At 48.3% G+C, this 19,990-nt stretch overlaps 1 protein-coding gene across 1 annotated transcript in view; it reads right to left on the bottom strand.

Moving 5' to 3' along the window:
- Nucleotides 1-19,990, bottom strand: part of SPAG8 (sperm associated antigen 8) — a 273,990-nt gene that overhangs the window by 20,657 nt on the left and 233,343 nt on the right. The window contains exons 5-6 of the mRNA XM_086960019.1: nt 7,162-7,276; nt 3,313-3,375 (exon numbers count right to left, since the gene is read on the bottom strand). Coding sequence (XP_086816145.1) covers nt 3,313-3,375; nt 7,162-7,276 — 178 coding nt within the window. The remainder of the gene's footprint in view (nt 1-3,312; nt 3,376-7,161; nt 7,277-19,990) is intronic.

Genomic DNA, 19,990 nt, shown 5'->3' on the forward strand with positions numbered 1-19,990 from the left:
TTGGAAAGGCAGAGCAGTGCACTCACAGTGACCTCACGCAACGGAAAAACAGAAGTGCGCACTCTCAGTCATTGCACACATATGACAGAACCGGTAAAAGAGGGGGTGGGATTGCTATTATCTATCATGCCTCGATCCAGGGATCATTTCAGGCGGCGCCCTCACAGGCCCACGAGGCACTGGGATTTAAGCTTTCCATATCTAATCATTATACCTTTCAGGGCTGCCTTTTATATAGACCACCCGGATCTAGGTCTCAGTTCCTCGATACGGGGGGTACTTTTCTGGAAGAAGCCCTTTGTACTAAGTCCTTTACCGCTTTAGGAGATTTTAATTTTCATTTAGAAGCAGGAACAGACCCGGACACTTTAGCTCTGGTCGATGTAATGCAGGCCGGCAGGATTGACTCAGGTGGTAGGGGGAGCTACACATACAATAGGGCACACTTTGGATGGCATTTTTACTAATAATCCAGACTTACATTTTAGTCATACAGAGTCCATGGTCTGGTCAGATCACTCAGTGGTGCTTTTTGAGATTCAGCTGGTTAGGTCTAGACAGGACAGGAAGTCTGCCAAGCTGTATAGACCTTGGAAAGAGCTTGATGGAAGGGCGCTGGAGGATCGGCTCACATCCTCTATATTTATACCACCCATAGATGTAAATGAAGCTGCCGAAAAGTACACATACTGGATAGATCAAGCATGTACTACTCTAGCACAGCCCAAACTCTGCCGCCCTACGCGTACCGCACCATCTGCTCCCTGGTTTACCCAGGAGTTAGGAGACCATAAGGTGACCTGTAAAAAACTGGAGCGCCTATGGCGCTCAGACTATCTGCAGGCAGATAAAACTAAACTTAAAGCCAGTCAAAAGATATATAAAGAAATGATTAAGAAGGCTAAAAGTACGTACTTTTCTGCTCAAATTGAGGGAGCCAAAAACTCCACTAGAGAATTCTTCGATACAGTGGCCAGTTTGGTTACTCCTAAATCAGTCATTATTCCCCCAAGTTTGGAACTTTGCGAGACCCTCGCCAAGTTCTTTCTAAACAAAGTGGAGCTGATCTTTTCAGCCTTAGAACATCAAGTGGGGTTGTCTCTTCTTGAAGGAACACATAGGACCACTCTGGTGAACCCACACGAGGCGAAACTCCTGGAGTTTCGTCCGGTGAATTCGGAAGAGATAAAAAAGTTGCTTTTAGGAACAAAATCAGGCTTGCCTCAAGATCCCTGCCCAGCCTCAGTGGCACAACTGGCAGCTACCCCTATATCATACATGTTAACTGAGCTATTTAATTGGATCTTTAATTGTGGAGAATACCCAACATGCTGGAAACGAGTATCAATTGCTCCTCTGCTCAAAAAACCCACTCTCAACATCTCAGATCCCAATAGCTACCGGCCTATAGCCAGGCTGCCACTTCCGGCCAAACTCATTGAGAAAGTCATGAATGCACAGCTATGTGACTTTTTCAGGTCCTCTCAATGCTTGGACATAGCTCAACACGGGTTTAGGGAGGGCCATAGCACCGAGACTGCCCTTATTAAGTCCACGGACGAGATCAGGAAGGCGATGGACGCAGGAGGACGGGCAGTCCTGGTGCTCCTTGACCTATCCGTGGCCTTCGACGCGGTCCATCATAGTATTTTGGTGGATCGTTTAGAAGGCTGCGGAATTCGAGGGACAGCCCTGAGCATGCTGAAGTCCTTCCTAACCGACAGGTGGTGGCCCTGGGAGATTTCGAATCTAGACCATTCAAACTCCCAGGAGGGGTCCCTCAGAGTTCTTCCCTGAGCACCACATTATTTAATATTTACGTTTCCTCCCTCGCCCCGGTGATTCGCTCATTTGGTTTTGAACTAACATCTTACGCAGATGATACACAAATTGTGGTATTCTGCTCCCGGGGAGAGAAGAAGGAATAGCGGCAAGGTTCCAGGACTGCATGACTGCAGTGAGCTTATGGATGGCTGGCAATTGCCTCAAGCTGAATTCCTCAAAAACTGAGGTTCTTCTTTTTGGCAATGGCGTTAATCTCTGGACTCCCAATTAGTGGCCCCAAGATATGGGAGTTCCACCCATTCCGGCAACAACAGTAAAAAACCTGGGTATGCTTATTGATAGGTAACTGTCTTTCAAACCACAGGTTAATGCCCTAACATCCTCCATTCTCTGGCTCATGAAAACTATCAGGAAAATTCTCTCTTTTTTATCCAGCAGTAGCAGGAAAACGGTGGTGACAGCACTTGTGCTGTCCCGCCTTGATTACTGCAACAGTCTTTTCCTGCAAGCCCAGCAAGGGATTCTCAACAAACTACAGATGCTGCAAAATGCAGCTGCTCGACTAATCACTGGCCTACCCAAGTTTCCACCGGTGGCACAGGAATTGAGGAAATTGCATTGGCTCCCAATTAGGAAACGTATAATGTTCATATCACTGTGTATGGTGTTCAAGGCAGTGAATGGACTTGGTCCATCCTTCCTTCAACAACATTTTCAACTGTACACGCCAGGCAGACAGCTAAGATCAGCAAACAAATAGCTAGTTAAGACAGATCGGATCAGGAAAGCTCGATGGGGAGGACGTAGCTTTATTTCTGGAGCCTCCACTATCTGGAATAAATTGCCCCTGGCCCTGAAACAAAGCACTAACCTGATGGCTTTCAGGAAAAACATTACAACATGGCTCTTTGACCTGTAGAAACCAGCGACCCACACAGAGGAGAAATCATATCATTTCAGCGCCAGGACACCGCCCGGTAACAGCGCGCTTTAAAATGGTATAAATAAAATAAAGGCAGAGCAGTGCACTCACAGTGACCTCACGCAACGGAAAGACAGAAGTGCGCACTCTCAGTCATTGCACACATATGAAAGGCAGAGCAGTGCACTCACAGTGACCTCACGCAACGGAAAAACAGAAGTGCGCACTCTCAGTCATTGCACACATATGAAAGGCAGACGGGTGCACTCACAGTGACCTCACTCAACGGAAAGGCAGAAGTGCGCACTCTCAGTCGTTTCACACATTGGAAAGGCAGAACAGTGCACTCACAGTGACCTCACGCAACGGAAAGACAGAGGTGCCCACTCAGTTGTTGCACACATATGAAAGGCATAGCGGAGCACTCACAGTGACCTCACACAATGGAACGGCAGAAGTGCACACTCACAGTCATTGCACACGCAGCAAAGGCAGAGCGGTGCACTCACAGTGACTTTGCACAACGAAAAGGCAGAAAGTGCGCACTCTCAGTCGTTGCACACATAGCAAAGGCAGATCAGGGCACTTCCTGTCAGTACACTCACCGACACCTCGTGCTTGTGCTCACTCCAGAAGGTGACTGGTTGCTCTTTGCGGTAATCGTGGTCCTAGAAAGGAAAGAATCAGTCTATGAATAGACTCTCTTTAGTTGGCGTAGAGTGTGCACTTAACTCAGTGGTCCTACGGGAGAGTTCTTTCTTTAGTTGGCTAATGGTAGGGCACTTACTTTAGTCAGCCTGTGCTCGAGAGTTTACCTCCATCTCCCTACGGTAGGGCACTTACTTTAGTCGGCCTCTGCTAGAGAGTTTACCTTCGACAGCCTATGGTAGGGCACTTACTTTAGTCAGCCTCTGATACAGAGTTTACCTCCATCTCCCTACGGTAGGGCAATTACTTTAGTTAGCCTATGCTAGAGACTTTACCTTTGTCGGCCTACGGTAGGGCACTTACTTTAGCCAGCCTCTGCTAGAGAGTTCACCTTCGACAGCCTATGGTAGGGCACTTACTTTAGTCGGTCTATGCTCGAGAGTTTACCTCGTCAGCCTATGGTAGGGCTCTTACTTTAGTCGGCCTCTGCTAGAGAGTTTACCTTTGTCTTCCTATGGTACGGCACTTACTTTAATCGGCCAGTGCTAGAGAGTTTCCCTTCGACAGCCTACGGTAGGGCACTTACTTTAGTCAGCCTATGCTAGAGAGTTTACCTTCGTCATCCTACAGTACGGCACTTACTTTAGTCAGCCGATGCTAGAGAGTTTCCCTTCGTCTTCCTACAGTACGGCACTTACTTTAGTCAGCTGATGCCAGAGAGTTTATCTTTGTCTTCCTACAGTACAGCACTTACTTTACTCAGCCTATACTAGAGAGTTTATCTTTGTCAGCCTACGGTAGGGCACTTACTTTAGTCAGCCTCTGCTAGAGAGTTTACCTCTGTCAGCCTACGGTAGGGTCCTTACTTTAGTCCACCTCTGCGAGAGAGTTTACCTTGGTCAGCCTACGGTGGGGCACTTACTTTAGTCAGCCTATACTACAGAGTTTACCTTTGTCTTCCTACAGTAGGGCACTTACTTTAGTCAGCCTCTGCTAGAGAGTTTACCTCTGTCAGCCTACGGTAGGGCCCTTACTTTAGTCAACCTATGCTAGAGAGCTTACCTTCGGCAGCCTACGGTAGGGCACTTACTTTAGTCAGCCTATGCTAGAGAGTTTACCATTGTCGGCCTACGGTCGGGCACTTACTTTAGTCGGCCTCTGCAAGAGAGTTTACCTCCGTCAGCCTACGGTAGGGTACTTACTTTAGTCAGCCTCTGATACAGAGTTTACCTTCGTCAGCCTACGGTAGGGCCCTTACTTTAGTCAACCTATGCTAGAGAGCTTACCTTCGGCAGCCTACGGTAGGGCACTTACTTTAGTCAGCCTATACTACAGAGTTTACCTTTGTCTTCCTATAGTAGGGCACTTACTTTAGTCAGCCTCTGCTAGAGAGCTTACCTCTGTCAGCCTACGGTAGGGCCCTTACTTTAGTCAGCCTATGCTAGAGAGTTTACCTTCGTCATCCTACAGTACGGCACTTACTTTAGTCAGCCTATACTACAGAGTTTACCTTTGTCTTCCTACAGTAGGGCAATTACTTTAGTTAGCCTATGCTAGAGACTTTACCTTTGTCGGCCTACGGTAGGGCACTTACTTTAGCCAGCCTCTGCTAGAGAGTTCACCTTCGACAGCCTATGGTAGGGCACTTACTTTAGTCGGTCTATGCTAGAAAGTTTACCTTTGTCGGCCTACGATAGGGCACTTACTTTAGCCAGCCTCTGCTAGAGAGTTCACCTTCGACAGCCTATGGTAGGGCACTTACTTTAGTCGGTCTAAGCTAGAGAGTTTACCTTTGTCGGCCTACGATAGGGCACTTACTTTAGCCAGCCTCTGCTGGAGAGTTCACCTTCGACAGCCTATGGTAGGGCACTTACTTTAGTCCGCCTCTGCTAGAGAGTTTACCTTTGTCGGCCTACGATAGGGCACTTACTTTAGTCGGCCTCTGCTAGAGAGTTTACCTCCGTCAGCCTACGGTAGGGCACTTACTTTAGTCAGCCTCTGATACAGAGTTTACCTTCGTCAGCCTACGGTAGGGCACTTACTTTAGTCAGCCTATGCTAGAGAGTTTACCTTCGACAGCCTACAGTACGGCACTTACTTTAGTCAGCCTATACTACAAAGTTTACCTTTGTCTTCCTACGGTAGGGCACTTACTTTAGTCAACCTCTGCTAGAGAGTTTACCTTTGTCTTCCCACAGTACAGCACTTCCTTTAGTCAGCCTGTGCTAGTTTACTTTCGGCGGCCTACGGTAGAGCACTTACTTTAGTCAGCCTATGCTAGAGAGTTTACCTTCGTCAGCCTACGGTAGGGCACTTACTTTAGTCAGCCTATGCTAGAGAGTTTACCTTCGACAGCCTACAGTACGGCACTTACTTTAGTCAGCCTATACTACAAAGTTTACCTTTGTCTTCCTACGGTAGGGCACTTACTTTAGTCAACCTCTGCTAGAGAGTTTACCTTTGTCTTCCCACAGTACAGCACTTCCTTTAGTCAGCCTGTGCTAGTTTACTTTCGGCGGCCTACGGTAGGGCACTTACTTTAGTCAGCCTCGGATACAGAGTTTACCTACGTCTCCCTACGGTAGGGCACTTACTTTAGTCTATATCCAAATATTAGGAGTCAAGAGGGAAATACAGGACTAGGTCGCCCTCCACTCAGTCAATCAAAAATCACAAAAAAAACCTGGTCCTAAGGGCAATTAATCTTATGGATCTGTGAGCATCTGTGGATTGCCAAAAGGTCATTCCAATCACACCTCTGATTCTAGAGATTATTACCATGTTCCAGTCTATTGCCAAAATAAAAAATAGCCAATCTCTGATAAACATGTAACCAGACAACACAGTACAAACATCCACTAGAAGGACAACATTTGAAAAAATGTGTGAATAGTTTGATGACACCTCACGGGCGCACCACCAATGGGACCCCTGGTTGGTACTCACCAGGATGGCCCTGTTCTCATCATCGGTGTCACCTAGCTTAACGTAAACGTGTCCGAAACCCAAAGGAAAAGGAGACAGTGAATGGGAGTGATGCGAATACTACCTATCGATTCGCACTCAGGCTGTGAGCTGAGTGCGAATCGATAGGTAGTATTCGCATCACTCCTTTTTATGTATATATGTTTACTGTTGGCAACAAGAGAATGCGAATAAAAGGTTTCTGTATCTTGTATGCACAGTAGTCGTTGTGTTATATGTTGAACGTTGTTAGTCCTTGTCACATATAAGTTTTTGCGTACACTGCACCATTCACTGTCTCCTTTTCCTTTGGGTTTCGGACACGTTTACGTTAAGCTAGGTGACACCGATGATGAGAACAGGGCCATCCTGGTGAGTACCAACCAGGGGTCCCATTGGTGGTGCGCCCGTGAGGTGTCATCTAACTATTTACACATTTTTTCAAATGTTGTCCTTCTAGTGGATGTTTGTACTGTGTTGTCTGGTTACATGTTTATCAGAGATTGGCTATTTTTTATTTTGGCAATAGACTAGAACATGGTAATAATCTCTAGAATCAGAGGTGTGATTGGAATGACCTTTTGGCAATCCACAGATGCTCACAGATCCATAAGATTAATTGCCCTTAGGACCAGGTTTTTTTTGTGTTTTTTTTTGTGATTTTTGGTTCACTTACTTTAGTCACCTGTGCTACAGAGTTTACCTTCGAGAGCCTACGGTAAGGCACTTACTTTAGTCAGCCTGTGCTAGAGAGTTCACCTTTGACAGCTGTGGTAGGGTACTTACTGAAGACAGCCTCTGCTGGAGAGTTTACCTTTGTTGGCCTACGGTAGGGTACTTACTTTAGTCGGCTGCCAAGGGGTGGGTTCGAAACACTCTGCATTGTAGTCCCTGTGTGTGGTGGATGTTCTCACTGGTTCAGGTGGAGGTGGGTTCATTTCATCAAATGATTCCTTACTGAAAGGACAAAAACACAAGACATGAACATGAGTGCAGCAATGAGAAATCCACAGAGCCTGGCAGGAGGCAACACACTGCATGACATTCATGTATCTTCATTTGTTTCAATGCCAGTGCAAAACCCTGGACGCACGTTGGTTCATAACCAATAAACCCAGTTTCCAGTTGAAACCGGTGGAGTCCAGTGATTTCTTGCAGTCCTAATGGTCTCCCACCCCTCGACTATGCCTTGTGATTTCAGAGATACAGACTCTTAAAGTTTAGGGGCTTTTACAGTGCTTAACTTGAGCAGGTGTTTGCCAGGGCTCAGCACAGAAACTCAATGTAGAGCACCAGGACTCAACGGTGGTGACTACATTTGCAAGTGACCTCACTGTGCAGTGGCCAGACAGTTCTACATCCTGCATTCAGGAACCACTGCTGCTGTAAAACCTTTGCTAGTTGTGAGTGACGCACACATATTTACTTTGAGTCTGGCACTGCTACCACAGCAATGGGGCCATGATGCATGTGCCAGTTAAGGCATCTCTCAGTACCCCCACACACCTCCAAGCATGGACAGGCATTGACTTGCTTCCCCACAGTTGCCTTCTACCACAGCAGGCCTGGCTATGCTCTCCTTCCTGCACACCTCATGATGAACCATTCGTTGGTGTGGGACCAGCCCACAGCTCTACAGTTTGTGGGTTCCCATTCAGATACACGTTCACAAATGCAGACAAAGAGCATATAGGAGCTCTCAGGCTGAGCCAGGGAGAAAGGCAACCTGTCCAGCCATATTTTTGTAATTGAATTTTGGTACTTGTAGACTAGTTCATTTTGTACTATGAATAAAGGTCTACAAGTGACAAAAAGCAAAAGAAAAACTGCATAAGCTGCTCACAATGCACAGGCGCCAAACTCGGGGTCAATTCAGCTCCGCATGAAGAGGAAATGCTGCTAATTTGAAACATGTACAAATCCAATGTGAATATTGCAATTTCTATAGAATTATGAAACCAAGGTAGGTGCCAATGGGTAACATATTCCAGAGTAGTGAATGAAACAGATAGGTCATAAGGGCCCAACCGAAACAGTGATGGTTAGTGATCTTGGTAGGTCGTTCCATAGCTGCACGGCAAGACAACAAAGGTCTAGTCCCCAACCCACACCCACCTGTACCGCAGAACAACAAAAAGTAGAAGGGCTCTTACATGCAACAAGGTGCATGTTAAAGATCTGAAAGGCCCAGCCTCCAAGCCACACCCGTCTGTACAGCCGAAGAGCAGAAAGAGGAACAGCTCTTAAATGCAACGAGCTGCATGTCGTGGCCTAGCCACAACCCGCGCGCATCTGTACAGCAAAGCATCAAAAATGCAATAGGGCTCACATTAGGAAAGTTTGAGCTATTGGTGTTATAAATGAATTATTTTTATTTATGTGTTTTTTTTTAAATAGCTAAATTAATAGCTTTATCATTTACAATGCCTATAGTTATAACTTTCGCAAATGTGACACCTATAGCATTTGCAATGCAACATGTTTTGTATTTACGTGACTTAGATGTATTGATATTACAAATAACAATGGCTTTTAATTTTTTTAAATAATTAATACTTAAATAATTAATTTAATTTGTAATGGCAATAGTTTAAACTTTTGTAAATAAAATTTGTGAAGATTATGCTCAGTGTTTTTTATTGTGACGAAAATCCAAGAACAGAAGTGAAATATTAACATCTTTTTGTGATTTGTAATAAAGCGTCAAAGCTTGAAAAATTGAAAGAACATATTTGAACCAGTGATGCTGTGGTTGCGCTGAGTGGTGTGTGCATCGGTGTAGCTGTTTGGTGGGTGCATTGGTGGAGCTTAGTTGGAGCATCGGTGGAGCTGTATGGTGGGTGCCACGGCGGAGCTGTGTGGTGGGTGCCACGGCTGAGCTGTGTGGTGGGTGCATTGGCGGAGCTGTGTGGTGGGTGCATTGGTGGAGCTTAGTTGGAGCATCGGCAGAGCTGTGTGGTGGGTGCCTCGGTGGAGCTGTGTGGTGGGTGCCTCGGCGGAGCTGTGTTGTGGGTTCCTCGGCGGAGCTGGGTGTTGGGTGCATCGGCGGAGCTGTGTGGTGGGTGCATCGGCGGAGCTGTGTGGTGGGTGCATCTGTGGAGCTGTGAGGTGGCTGCATCGCTGGAGCTGTGTGATGGGTGCATCGCTGGAGCTGTGTAGGTGGAGCTGTGTGGTGGGTGTATCGGTGGAGCTGTGTCGGTGGAGCTGTGTGCATCAGTGGAGCTGTGTGGTGGGTGCATCGGTGGAGCTGTGTAGGTGGAGCTGTGAGGTGGGTGCATCGGTGGAGCTGTGTCGGTGGAGCTGTGTGGTGGGTGCATCGGTGGAGTTGGGTGGAGGGTGCATCGGTGGAGCTGTGTAGGTGGAGCTGTGTGGTGGGTGCATCGCTGGAGCTGTGTAGGTGGAGCTGTGTGGTGGGTGCATCGGTGGAGCTGTGTGGTGGGTGCATCGGGGGAGCTGTGTAGTTGGAGCTGTATGGTGGGTGCATCGGTGGAGCTGTGTGGTGGGTGCATCGGTGGAGCTGTGTAGGTGGAGCTGTGTGGTGGGTGCATCGGTGGAGCTGTGTGGTGGGTGCATCGGTGGAGCTGTGTGGTGGGTGCATCGGTGGAGCTGTGTAGGTGGAGCTGTGTGGTGGGTGCATCGGTGGAGCTGTGTGGTGGGTGCTTCGGTGGAGCTGTGTGGTGGGTGCTTCGGTGGAGCTGTGTGGTGGGTGCATCAGTGGAGCTGTGTGGTGGGTGCCTCGGTGGAGCTGTGTGGTGGGTGCCTCGGTGGAGCTGTGTTGGTGAAGCTGTGTGGTGGGTGCATCGGTGGATCTGTGTCGGTGGAGCTGTGTGGTGGGTGCATCGGTGGAGTTGGGTGGTGGGTGCATCGGTGGGGCTGTGTCGGAGGAGCTGTGTGGTGGCTGCATCGGTGGAGCTGTGTGGTGGTTGCATCGGTGGAACTGTGTGGTGGTTGCATCGGTGGAGCTGTGTGGTGGGTGCATCGGTGGAGCTGTGTGGTGGGTGCATCGGTGGAGCTGTGTGGTGGGTGCATCGGTGGAGCTGTGTGGTGGGTGCATCGGTGGAGCTGTGTGGTGGGGGCATGTGTGGTGCGGGCATGTGTGGTGGGGGCATGTGTGGTGGGTGCATCGGTGGAGGTGTGTGGTGGGTGCATCGGTAGAGATGTGTGGTGGGTGCATCGGTGGAGCTGTGTGGTGGGTGCCTAGGTAGAGCTGTGTGGTGGGTGCCTCGGTAGAGCTGTGTGGTGGGTGCCTCGGTAGAGCTGTGTGGTGGGTGCCTCGGTGGAGCTGTGTGGTGGGTGCCTCGGTGGAGCTGTGTGGTGGGTGCCTCGGTGGAGCTGTGTGGTGGTTGCATCGGTGGAGCTGTGTGGTGGTTGCATCGGTGGAGCTGTGTGGTGGTTGCATCGGTGGAGCTGTGTGGTGGTTGCATCGGTGGAGCTGTGTGGTGGTTGCATCGGTGGAGCTGTGTGGTGGTTGCATCGGTGGAGCTGTGTGGTGGTTGCATCGGTGGAGCTGTGTGGTGGGTGCATCAGTGGAGCTGTGTGGTGGGTGCCTCGGTGGAGCTGTGTGGTGGGTGCCTTGGTGGAGCTGTGTAGGTGAAGCTGTGTGGTGGGAGCCTTAACGGAAATTACAACTCTCAAAACAAAAAAATTCTATCCTTTAACGATGCTGGATAAATTATGACAAGTGCTTGCTACTGTTCCAACAGATACATGCAGAATAATATGTAGGACGTTATTCTGGAAGGAAAACTAAATCACAGAAAAGAAAAGAGTACTAACCGTAAATGAGAGAGGTTTGTTTGTTAACATCTGCATTGGGAGAAGGTTTTGTTAAACCTGTCGGTGTTTAATTAATACCGAAGCTACACTATATTTTAAGGAATGACGAATTTTAAAGGCCTGCTTAGAAAATGATAAGTAGCAGGGCAAAATAAATCGCAACAATGTGTGCAGAAAGGAAAGAAAATATATATGAATGTTGTCTGGGCACGGCAACAGCACATGGCAACATAACTGCGCCTTAGCTAGCTACTACACAGTGCACTCAGTACTTAAACCAAAACTTCGAAAAGCCCTCTTAAGAAGCATGGTATTCGTGGTCCTAAGTTATTGAGGCACATTTTTGGGGGAGATGTGTTCCCAAAAGACGGCACACTGATTCACTCAAAAAATGGTTTTACTGACAGAGCGGCATTTATCTTTACAGAAAAGGATACAGCATGCATTCCATGTTTGTTTTCAAGCAGAGCATAAACAGTTGTTGCAGCAAGGGACGGGAAGATTAGGAGACGAAACTGAAAGTACGGCCGGCAGGCCATGAATAATTAGGGGGTGACAAATGCGCTGGGAGGGCTGCCTTTGATGTGGTAATGTGAGGCAGGCAGGCAGGCGGCTGGTGGCATTGTGCACGCGCTTTTTAGGACTTGCGCTTGCGCAATGACCTAAAAAGCACATGCACTCAAAGGAATCGCCAGTGGAATCGCCAGTGGTGGTTAAACACTGGATAAGCCCCTATAGAGCTTCCAGCTGTGCGCATGCGCACAGCAGGCGAGCCGTAAATAGAGGAACAGCTCTTGTATGCAACGAGCTGCATGTTAAAGATCTCAAAGGCCCAGCCTCCAAGCCACACCGTCTGTACAGTCGAACAGCAGAAACAGGGAACAGCTCTTGAATGCAAAGAGCTGCATGTTGCAGCCCACCCTCCAAGCCACACCCGTCTGTAGAAGTCGAACAGCAGAAAGAGGAACGGCTCTTGAATGCAACGAGCTGCATGTTAAAAATCTCAAAGGCCCAGCCTCACCCATCTGTACAGTCGAACAGCAGCAAGAGGAACGGCTCTTGAATACGACGAGCGGCATGTTAAAGATCTGAAAGGCCCAGCCTCCAAGCCACCCACGTCTGTAGAAGTCGAACAGCAGAAAGAGGAACGGCTCTTGAATACGACGAGCGGCATGTTAAAGATCTGAAAGGCCCAGCCTCCAAGCCACCCACGTCTGTAGAAGTCGAACAGCAGAAAGAGGAACGGCTCTTGAATGCGACGAGCTGCATGTTAAAGATCTCAAAGGCCCAGCCTCCAAGCCACACACGTCTGTAGAAGTCGAACAGCAGAAAGAGGAACGGCTCTTGAATGCAACGAGCTGCATGTTAAAGATCTCAAAGGCCCAGCCTCCAAGCCAGACCCGTCTGTAGAAGTCGAACAGCAGAAAGAGGAACGGCTCTTGAATGCAACGAGCTGCATGTTAAAGATCTCAAAGGCCCAGCCTCACCCTTCTGTACAGTCGAACAGCAGAAAGAGGAACAGCTCTTGAATACCACAAGCGGCATGTTAAAGATCTCAAAGGCCCAGCCTCGAAGCCACACCTGTCTGTACAGTCGAACAGCAGAAAGAGGAACGGCTCTTGAATACGACGAGCGGCATGTTAAAAATCTCAAAGGCCCAGCCTCGAAGCCACACCCGTCTGTACAGTCGAACAGCAGAAAGAGGAACGGCTCTTGAATACGACGAGCGGCATGTTAAAGATCTCAAAGGCCCAGCCTCCAAGACACACCCGTCTGTAGAAGTCGAACAGCAGAAAGAGGAACAGCTCTTGAATGCCACAAGCGGCATGTTAAAGATCTCAAAGGCCCAGCCTCAAAGCCACACCCGTCTGTAGAAGTCAAGTGCGGATGTAGTCATGGTGGGGGCCGTCACTTGTGGCAAGACCTCTTTAATGGGTAACTGCAGAACAGAGGTCCCGCCAAAAGTGCGGGTCCCTGCCATGACTGCGAGCTCCAGCACAAGTTTGCACTCCCTATGTGACCAGTCCCCAAGTAACTTGTTGTGCACAAATGGAAGGGATGAGGTTTTTAAAAAAATAATTCTTTATTCAATAACGTGAATTGATTAGAGGGTGGTTCTCACTCAGCACATAAGGACTGGGATGAGAAAGATGGCCAAAGTGGTAAAGTATGATATGATGCTGGACCAGTTGTAGTGATGGGGTAAGGGAAAATAGGAGGTGGGTTGGGTGGATGGCTTCCGGTTCTGTGGCAACTTCTTAGTAAGCCAAAGTCAGAAGAGAGAATAAAAGATTTGGCTATTTCATAGATTTGAAACTCAAAATACAAATCTGAAACAAAACAGAATCAATCGATTGCCGCTCACGGATTACTGTTGCCTGTCACTGGATTGCACAATCGTTTTGCCGCCCTGGTGTGAATTTCGTCTCCTCCCTGAAGCGCTTCTGCTGGTGTGAGCGCATTCCGCAGTCGGCGGAATTTGTCATCGCTCCCAGCTTGAAGCCCTTGCAGGTTGAGGTTCGTGGGGAGTGTTTTAGAAGGGAACCGACCGGGGGACTGCGAGGCCCAGCATTCCTCAGTCAGCGCAGCTGGTGCCTCTTTCCCCGGCGGTCACGCCCCCCGCCTCCACGTACATTACTGACGCAAGCTCCACCGCGACGCGGGAGGCGCGCGGGACGGAGCTCGGGGCGAAGCCGTTAGAGACCGGTGGAGACTGGACTGGGCTATACCCCCTGGCCCTAACCTTGCTACAGCAAATCCACCTGATAGTGACGCTTGCTGAAGATAAGGTGCTATGTCCACGCGGGAGTATAGAAGTAGGGCAGCCAAAGGGAACATGCAAAATGGGACACTTGATGATTTTATTTCCAGGACCAATACCGCCATAGACATGGAGATCAACAAAATGCAGCATAGGGTCTCCAGTGAACTTGATGCAGCTAGAAAGCTATCCCAGGGGCTGGCCTTGGCCAAAAAATCCTCTTTAGGGCACTTTGCCTTTGCCAAAACACCTGACCGCCCAATGGGTCCAGCTCCCATTTTGACGCAGGCAGTTATCCACCAGCCAGCAGTCGTATCCCTTCCAGCATCGAAGGTGGGGTCTCCATATTCATCCCCTCCCATCCTTAGTCCATCATTGGGTGGGGTGGCTGGGGTTGAGGCTAGGGTTGAGGGGGCCCCTTTGGAGACAGTATCGATTGTTAAGCGTAAGGTAATGAGCGGGAGGATTTCCCTTACCCCCCCAAAAGGGTGCCACCCATAAACGAAAGCGTAATAATACTTCTGCTTATTCTAGGAAAAAGGCTAAGGTTGCAAAGGCTCAGTTACCCTCTCAAGCACTATCTCAGGTATCCCACGCACGCCTTCCCATGGGAAATACTTGCCCTCCAGTATTAGAATCTAGTTCAGTAAAATCGGTGAGCGAATATGATGATAATCTCGTAATAGAAAGTGAGAATGGTGGGGTACCACTTTGCACAATAGAAGGAAAGGATGTGGAATTTTTAGCGACAAAACTTCTAACCCCCCTGGAAGTTAGACTTTCACGAATAGAAACTCAGTTGCTCGAGACAGAAAAAAGCATCCTAAACCTAGCCACCTTGAGCATACCTGATAATAAACCATCTAGTCCACCAGTTGTTACTCACACCCCATTAGTACCTGCTGCTATTACACCAGTAGCTCCGGTGGTTAAACCCATTCCGAAACTTCGGCACAAGGTTATTACAAGCACTTCTGCTAACAGGGTAGCGGAAGGTACAAATCAGCTGCCGACTCAACCTGCACCAGCCCCGAAAGCCATGGCAATCCCGAGGGCCAAAGATCACAACACATACCACTCCACTCCACAGAGAACAAAACCTACTAAAAATCATTATAGGGGCTATGTTGATCTTCCCCCAGATGTAAGACCGTATGTAGTTGTGTTAACAGGGTTCCGGAAATTCCATACCAACAGCAGGAAGATTTTGGATCATTAAAAAACAAGGTAATCCATTGGCTTAATGTAAACAGATAAAAGGGTAAAAAGTGCCTTCAAGGGAATTCGTTTGAAATGATGTTTGTTGATTTTAAATTGATTTAGAGGGATGATATACTAATCCCTATATGTAATTAATACACCACATACGGTATTTTGAATGACTTTAACAGAGTCTTTAACATATAAACAACATATAAACAACAAGCACAAGGGTGTTTTTTAGAAAAATAGAATTTATCAAGAAAATTTAAGTGGTAAATAATGTCGCAATGCTAAAATGGAATGGGACCAGGACAACTGGTCTGAAATGACGGCTGCCCTTGCACTTCGAGATGCCCGGAAATTCTGGCAAATCGTCAAGCATGGTTCAGCTGAACCTATAGCGGCAGTAGAAGCAAATATTGCATCTGCTGTTTGGGAGGACCACTTTAAAACCCTGTATAGTGCGCCCGATTTGGACCAATTGGGCAACCCACTCGAACTATCAATGGCCCAATCCACTGAAAGTGTATCCCCCATGGATGGGTTCACTTTGGAGGAACTCACTATGGCGATTATGGGCCTCGCTGCTGAAAAGGCGCTGGGCTTAGACAAGCTCCCAGGTGATCTATATAGGCATGAAGCTAAAATCTGGGCCCCGTATCTTAGGGTGCTGTTCAATGCGATTCTGAATGGAATGACGATCCCCCAACTTGGCTGGGGGCAGAGCTAGTCCCCATATTTAAGAAGGGCTCGCCTCTGCTCCCAGCCAACTACAGGCCAATAAGCCTGATAGACGTTTCTCAGAAGCTTTTTACTAGGCTAATTCTGGATCGTCTGTCGGAATGGATGACGGAATATGATATTCTGAGTCCATTCCAAGCGGGGTTCCGAAGGAAGGTTTCCACCATAGACCAGGTCTTCCGGCTCGCCCTCATCTTTTGGAAAACGGTACAGTTGGAGGGTGGCAGCCTCTACAATGTATTTGTGGACTGAGGGCGGCCTTCGACCTGGTTCCCCTCAGAAAACTCTGGGAGGTGTTGACCAAACTGGGGGTCCCTAAGGGCTTGTTGGAGATGATTATTCGTCTCCATACTGCCAACTTTGCACAGGTGAGGTGTGGCAAGGAGGGGGCACTGACGAACAGGTTCCCCGTTGACAGGGGGGTAAGGCAGGGTTGTGTGCTTGCACCGACCCTGTTCTGCCTCTACGTCAACGGGGTTATCTCCCACCTGGACGGGGTTGCTAACTCCGACGCTCCTAAGCTGGCAAGCAGCAGGGTGCCGGCGATTATGTTCGCTGACGACACCCTGCTGCTTTCAAAGTCTCCAATGGGCATCCAGCGCATTCTTGACGGCTTTGTGGATTTCTGTGGGGAACATGGTTTAGAAATTAACACCCTAAAACCAAATTTATGGTCTTCAATCCCCCACCAAAACTCCGCTCAAGCCCTAAGATCGGGCAAAGCAGACTCGAAAGGGTGCGTACCTTTGAGTACCTTGGAGTCCTGTTAAATGAGAAAATGTCCTGGTGTACACACCAAGAGAAAGCACTACTCAAATTGGCTCAGTACTCGGTGGGATTATGAAGCTTGTGGGAAAAAACAGGTCATCTATCCAACCTGTTGGCCCACCTCTCCAGATTTATAGGGCACAGGCAAGGGGGGCTGCCATGTATGGCTGTGAGCTCTGGGGTCACGCAGTCTCTCCAGACCTGGTGAAAGAGGAGAACAAGTTCATCAGGCGGGTGGTAGCACTTCCCCCCAGTACGCCTCTTGTCCCACTAAGGCTAGATCTGGGGATGCGACCTCTTGATGAAGGACTGGCATTGCGTCCCTTGGCTTATTGGCGTAGGTTGCGGGCAGTTCCAGAACTGATTAGCTATAGGCTGGGGCTCCAGGAGGTGCTTGCTATGCCTAACGTAGGGAAAATTAAATGGTTTAAATTTATTAAAACGGAGTTGGAGGGTCTAGGCCTTTCGACTCTCTGGTCTGACCCTTTATCCACTTGCCCATTAATTCCCAAAAAGAGACTGGCAAAGGTTTACTACGACAATAAATTAGCGGCACTCTGTCGTCGACAAAACCTTGGGACATTCACAGAGTCATTTTTACGCATCAAGGACATCTACAGCTTTGAACCAGCCTTGGATAAATTATATCCTGCCTTACTCAGGAAACTCTATTTGCAATGGAGGCACGGGACACTTCCACTTCGAGCCCTTACTAGTAAGTGGAGTGAATCAGCAGTCAGCCTATGTCCGGCTTGCAGAGTGGCCTATGAATCTGAGCTGCACATAATTTTTTTCTGCCCGGCTTATAACGTGACCCGTAAGAAATGGATTGTTCCTGTATGCAGGAATTTGGGGTTCGCAGAGTGCCTGGCCGCGTTTAGAGTGCTGAAAACAGACTTGTCGGATCACATTGTTTTTGCAGTGGCTAAATATCTAGGTGCGATGTGGTCCCTGAGAAGACAGTGTCTTAAGGCCGGTCACTGAACTTTACTGTAGTAAAAATGTGATACCTTGTACTAATGAAATATTTTTAAGGACTCCGATGGACCTTGGAATGTTTTAATGTTTTAAATGTCTTAACAGTTTTATGAAATGGTTCCTTAATATCTTTTATGGTGATAAATTACTGAAATAAAGATTTATGAATGAATGAATCAAAATGGCGAATTATCATTCAAGAAAAATGGAACAAAGTATAGCTTCATTTGAATGAGGACAAGCGGCTGTCAGTAAAGAGAAGCGCAGGAAGCCAATGTCGGGCCGGAGTCGAGATACCGAACAAGACAGGAAGGAAACTTAAGAAGAAGTCTTAGCAAGACAAAGTGGCAGTAGAGACAAGAACCGCAGGAAGGAAGCCAATGTCGGGGTCAGAGTCAAGATACCAAACAAGACAGGAAAGAAACTCCAGAAGAGGTCTTAGCAAGAGAAAGTGGCAGTGGAGACAAGAACCGCAGGAAAGGAAGCCAATTTCAGGGCCGGAGTCAAGATACCCAACAAAGAAAGGAAGGAAACTCCAGAAGAGGGCTTAGCAAGACAAAGTGGCAGTGGAGACAAGAAGCGTGAGAAAGGAAGCCAATGTCGGGGCTGGAGTCAGGCTACCGAACAAGACCGGAAGGAAACTTCAGAAAAGGTCTTAGCAAGATAAAGTAACAGTGGAGAAAAGAAGCGCAGGAAAGGAAGCCAATGTCGGGGCGGGAGTCAGGATACCCAACAAAGACAGGAAGGAAACTCCAGAAGAGGTCTCAGCAAGACAAAGTGGCAGTGGAGACAAGAAGCGCAGGAAAGGAAGCTAATGTCGGGGCAGGAGTCAAGATACCAAACAAGACAGGAACGAAACTCCAGAAAAGGGCTTAGCAAGACAAAGTGACAGTGTAGATGAGTTGCGCAGGAAAGGAGGCCAATGTCGGGGCCGGAGTCAAGATACCCAACAAAGAAAGGAAGGAAACTTCAGAAGGCTTCTTAGCAAGACAAAGTGACAGTGGAGACAAGAAGCGCGGGAAAGGAAGCCAATGTTGGGGCCGGAGCCAAGATACCGAACAAGACTGGAAGGAAACTCCAGAAGAGTTTTCAGCAAGACAAAGTGACAGTGGAGGCGAGAAGTGCTGGAAAGGATGCCAATGTTGGGCCGGAGCCAAGATACCCAACAAACACAGGAAGGAAATCCAGAAGAGGTCTTAGCAAGACAAAGTGAGAGTGGAGACAAGAAGTGATGTAAAGGAAGCCAATGTGGGGGCTGGAGTCAGGATACCCAAAAAAGACAGGAAGGAAACTCCAGAAGAGTTTTCAGCAAGACAAAGTGGCAGTGGAGATTAGAAGCGCAGGAAGCCAATGTTAGGGGCTAGAGTAGACATACCGGAGAAGATAGGAAGGGTACTCCAGATGAGGTCTTCGCAAGACAGACAGCACAGATGACCAGTGGCTGCCAGTGAAGAGAAGCACAGGAAGCCATTGACGGAGCGAGAGTCAACACAACAAACAATACAGCAAAGCAACTCCAGAAGAGGTCTCAGCAAGACAAACAGAAGAGATGATCAGTGATTGCCACTCAAAAAAGCAGAGGAAGCCATTGTTGGGCGGGAGTCAACATAACAAAAGGAAGGAGGAAACTTCAGAGGAGGTCATATCAAGACAACGCAACATTGTATGGAATCCACAGAAACACAGTAATTGTATCCTTTTATGTCACCATTGGTGCTGGTGTTTGAAGCAAGACTTGGCAGGCGGCACTGAGCCCGCTTCCACCTGCTCGCGGGCGCAGTGCATCCGCTAGGAGCCCACTGGCTTTCAACAGTAGCACATTGTCCTTGTTGGATTACCTCTGGAGCACATTTTGTTGTTTGTGGAGCTCTATTCACAAGGAACAAAATACAAGGCCAGAAGCAGTCAAAGGATCATGGAAACCACCGCCAGTGACAGCGATGAGCCGTGAGCCCGTTCCCACACACATAGAACATCTTTATAGCAGTTGTGATGACATGCTTGGGACTAAGATCCTGCCGTAGTTGGCATGTGGTTATAGACCAGAGCCCTCCTTTGGGGGGTGGGGTGTAGGAGGGGGGGGGGCGAAGACATCACTTCTTGCTTGGCTCAAGTCTTCCTAGGCTGCATCTGTGATCTGGTATGGAGCTTCAGCTGAGTACCTCAATACCACAAGGAAGTCATTCCAACCTCTATGCTTAGGCATGCTAGCGACCATTGACACTACTACATCACCTCAAGAAATACAGTGTATTATGATATCCTTGTCTTGACCGGTGGTATCGGTTCCAGGTTCGTCACTCCTTTTCCTGGTCAGTAGATTGAGACGGTACCGTGTACTATGATATCCGTGTCTGGGCCGGTAGTATTGGTTCCAGGTTCATCACTCCTATCTCTGGCCAGTAGTTTGAGACGGTACCTTGTACTATGATATCCGTGTCTGG

Source organism: Lissotriton vulgaris, chromosome 3_1, assembly GCF_964263255.1.
Source record: "Lissotriton vulgaris chromosome 3_1, aLisVul1.2, whole genome shotgun sequence".
Lineage (NCBI taxonomy): Eukaryota > Metazoa > Chordata > Amphibia > Caudata > Salamandridae > Lissotriton > Lissotriton vulgaris.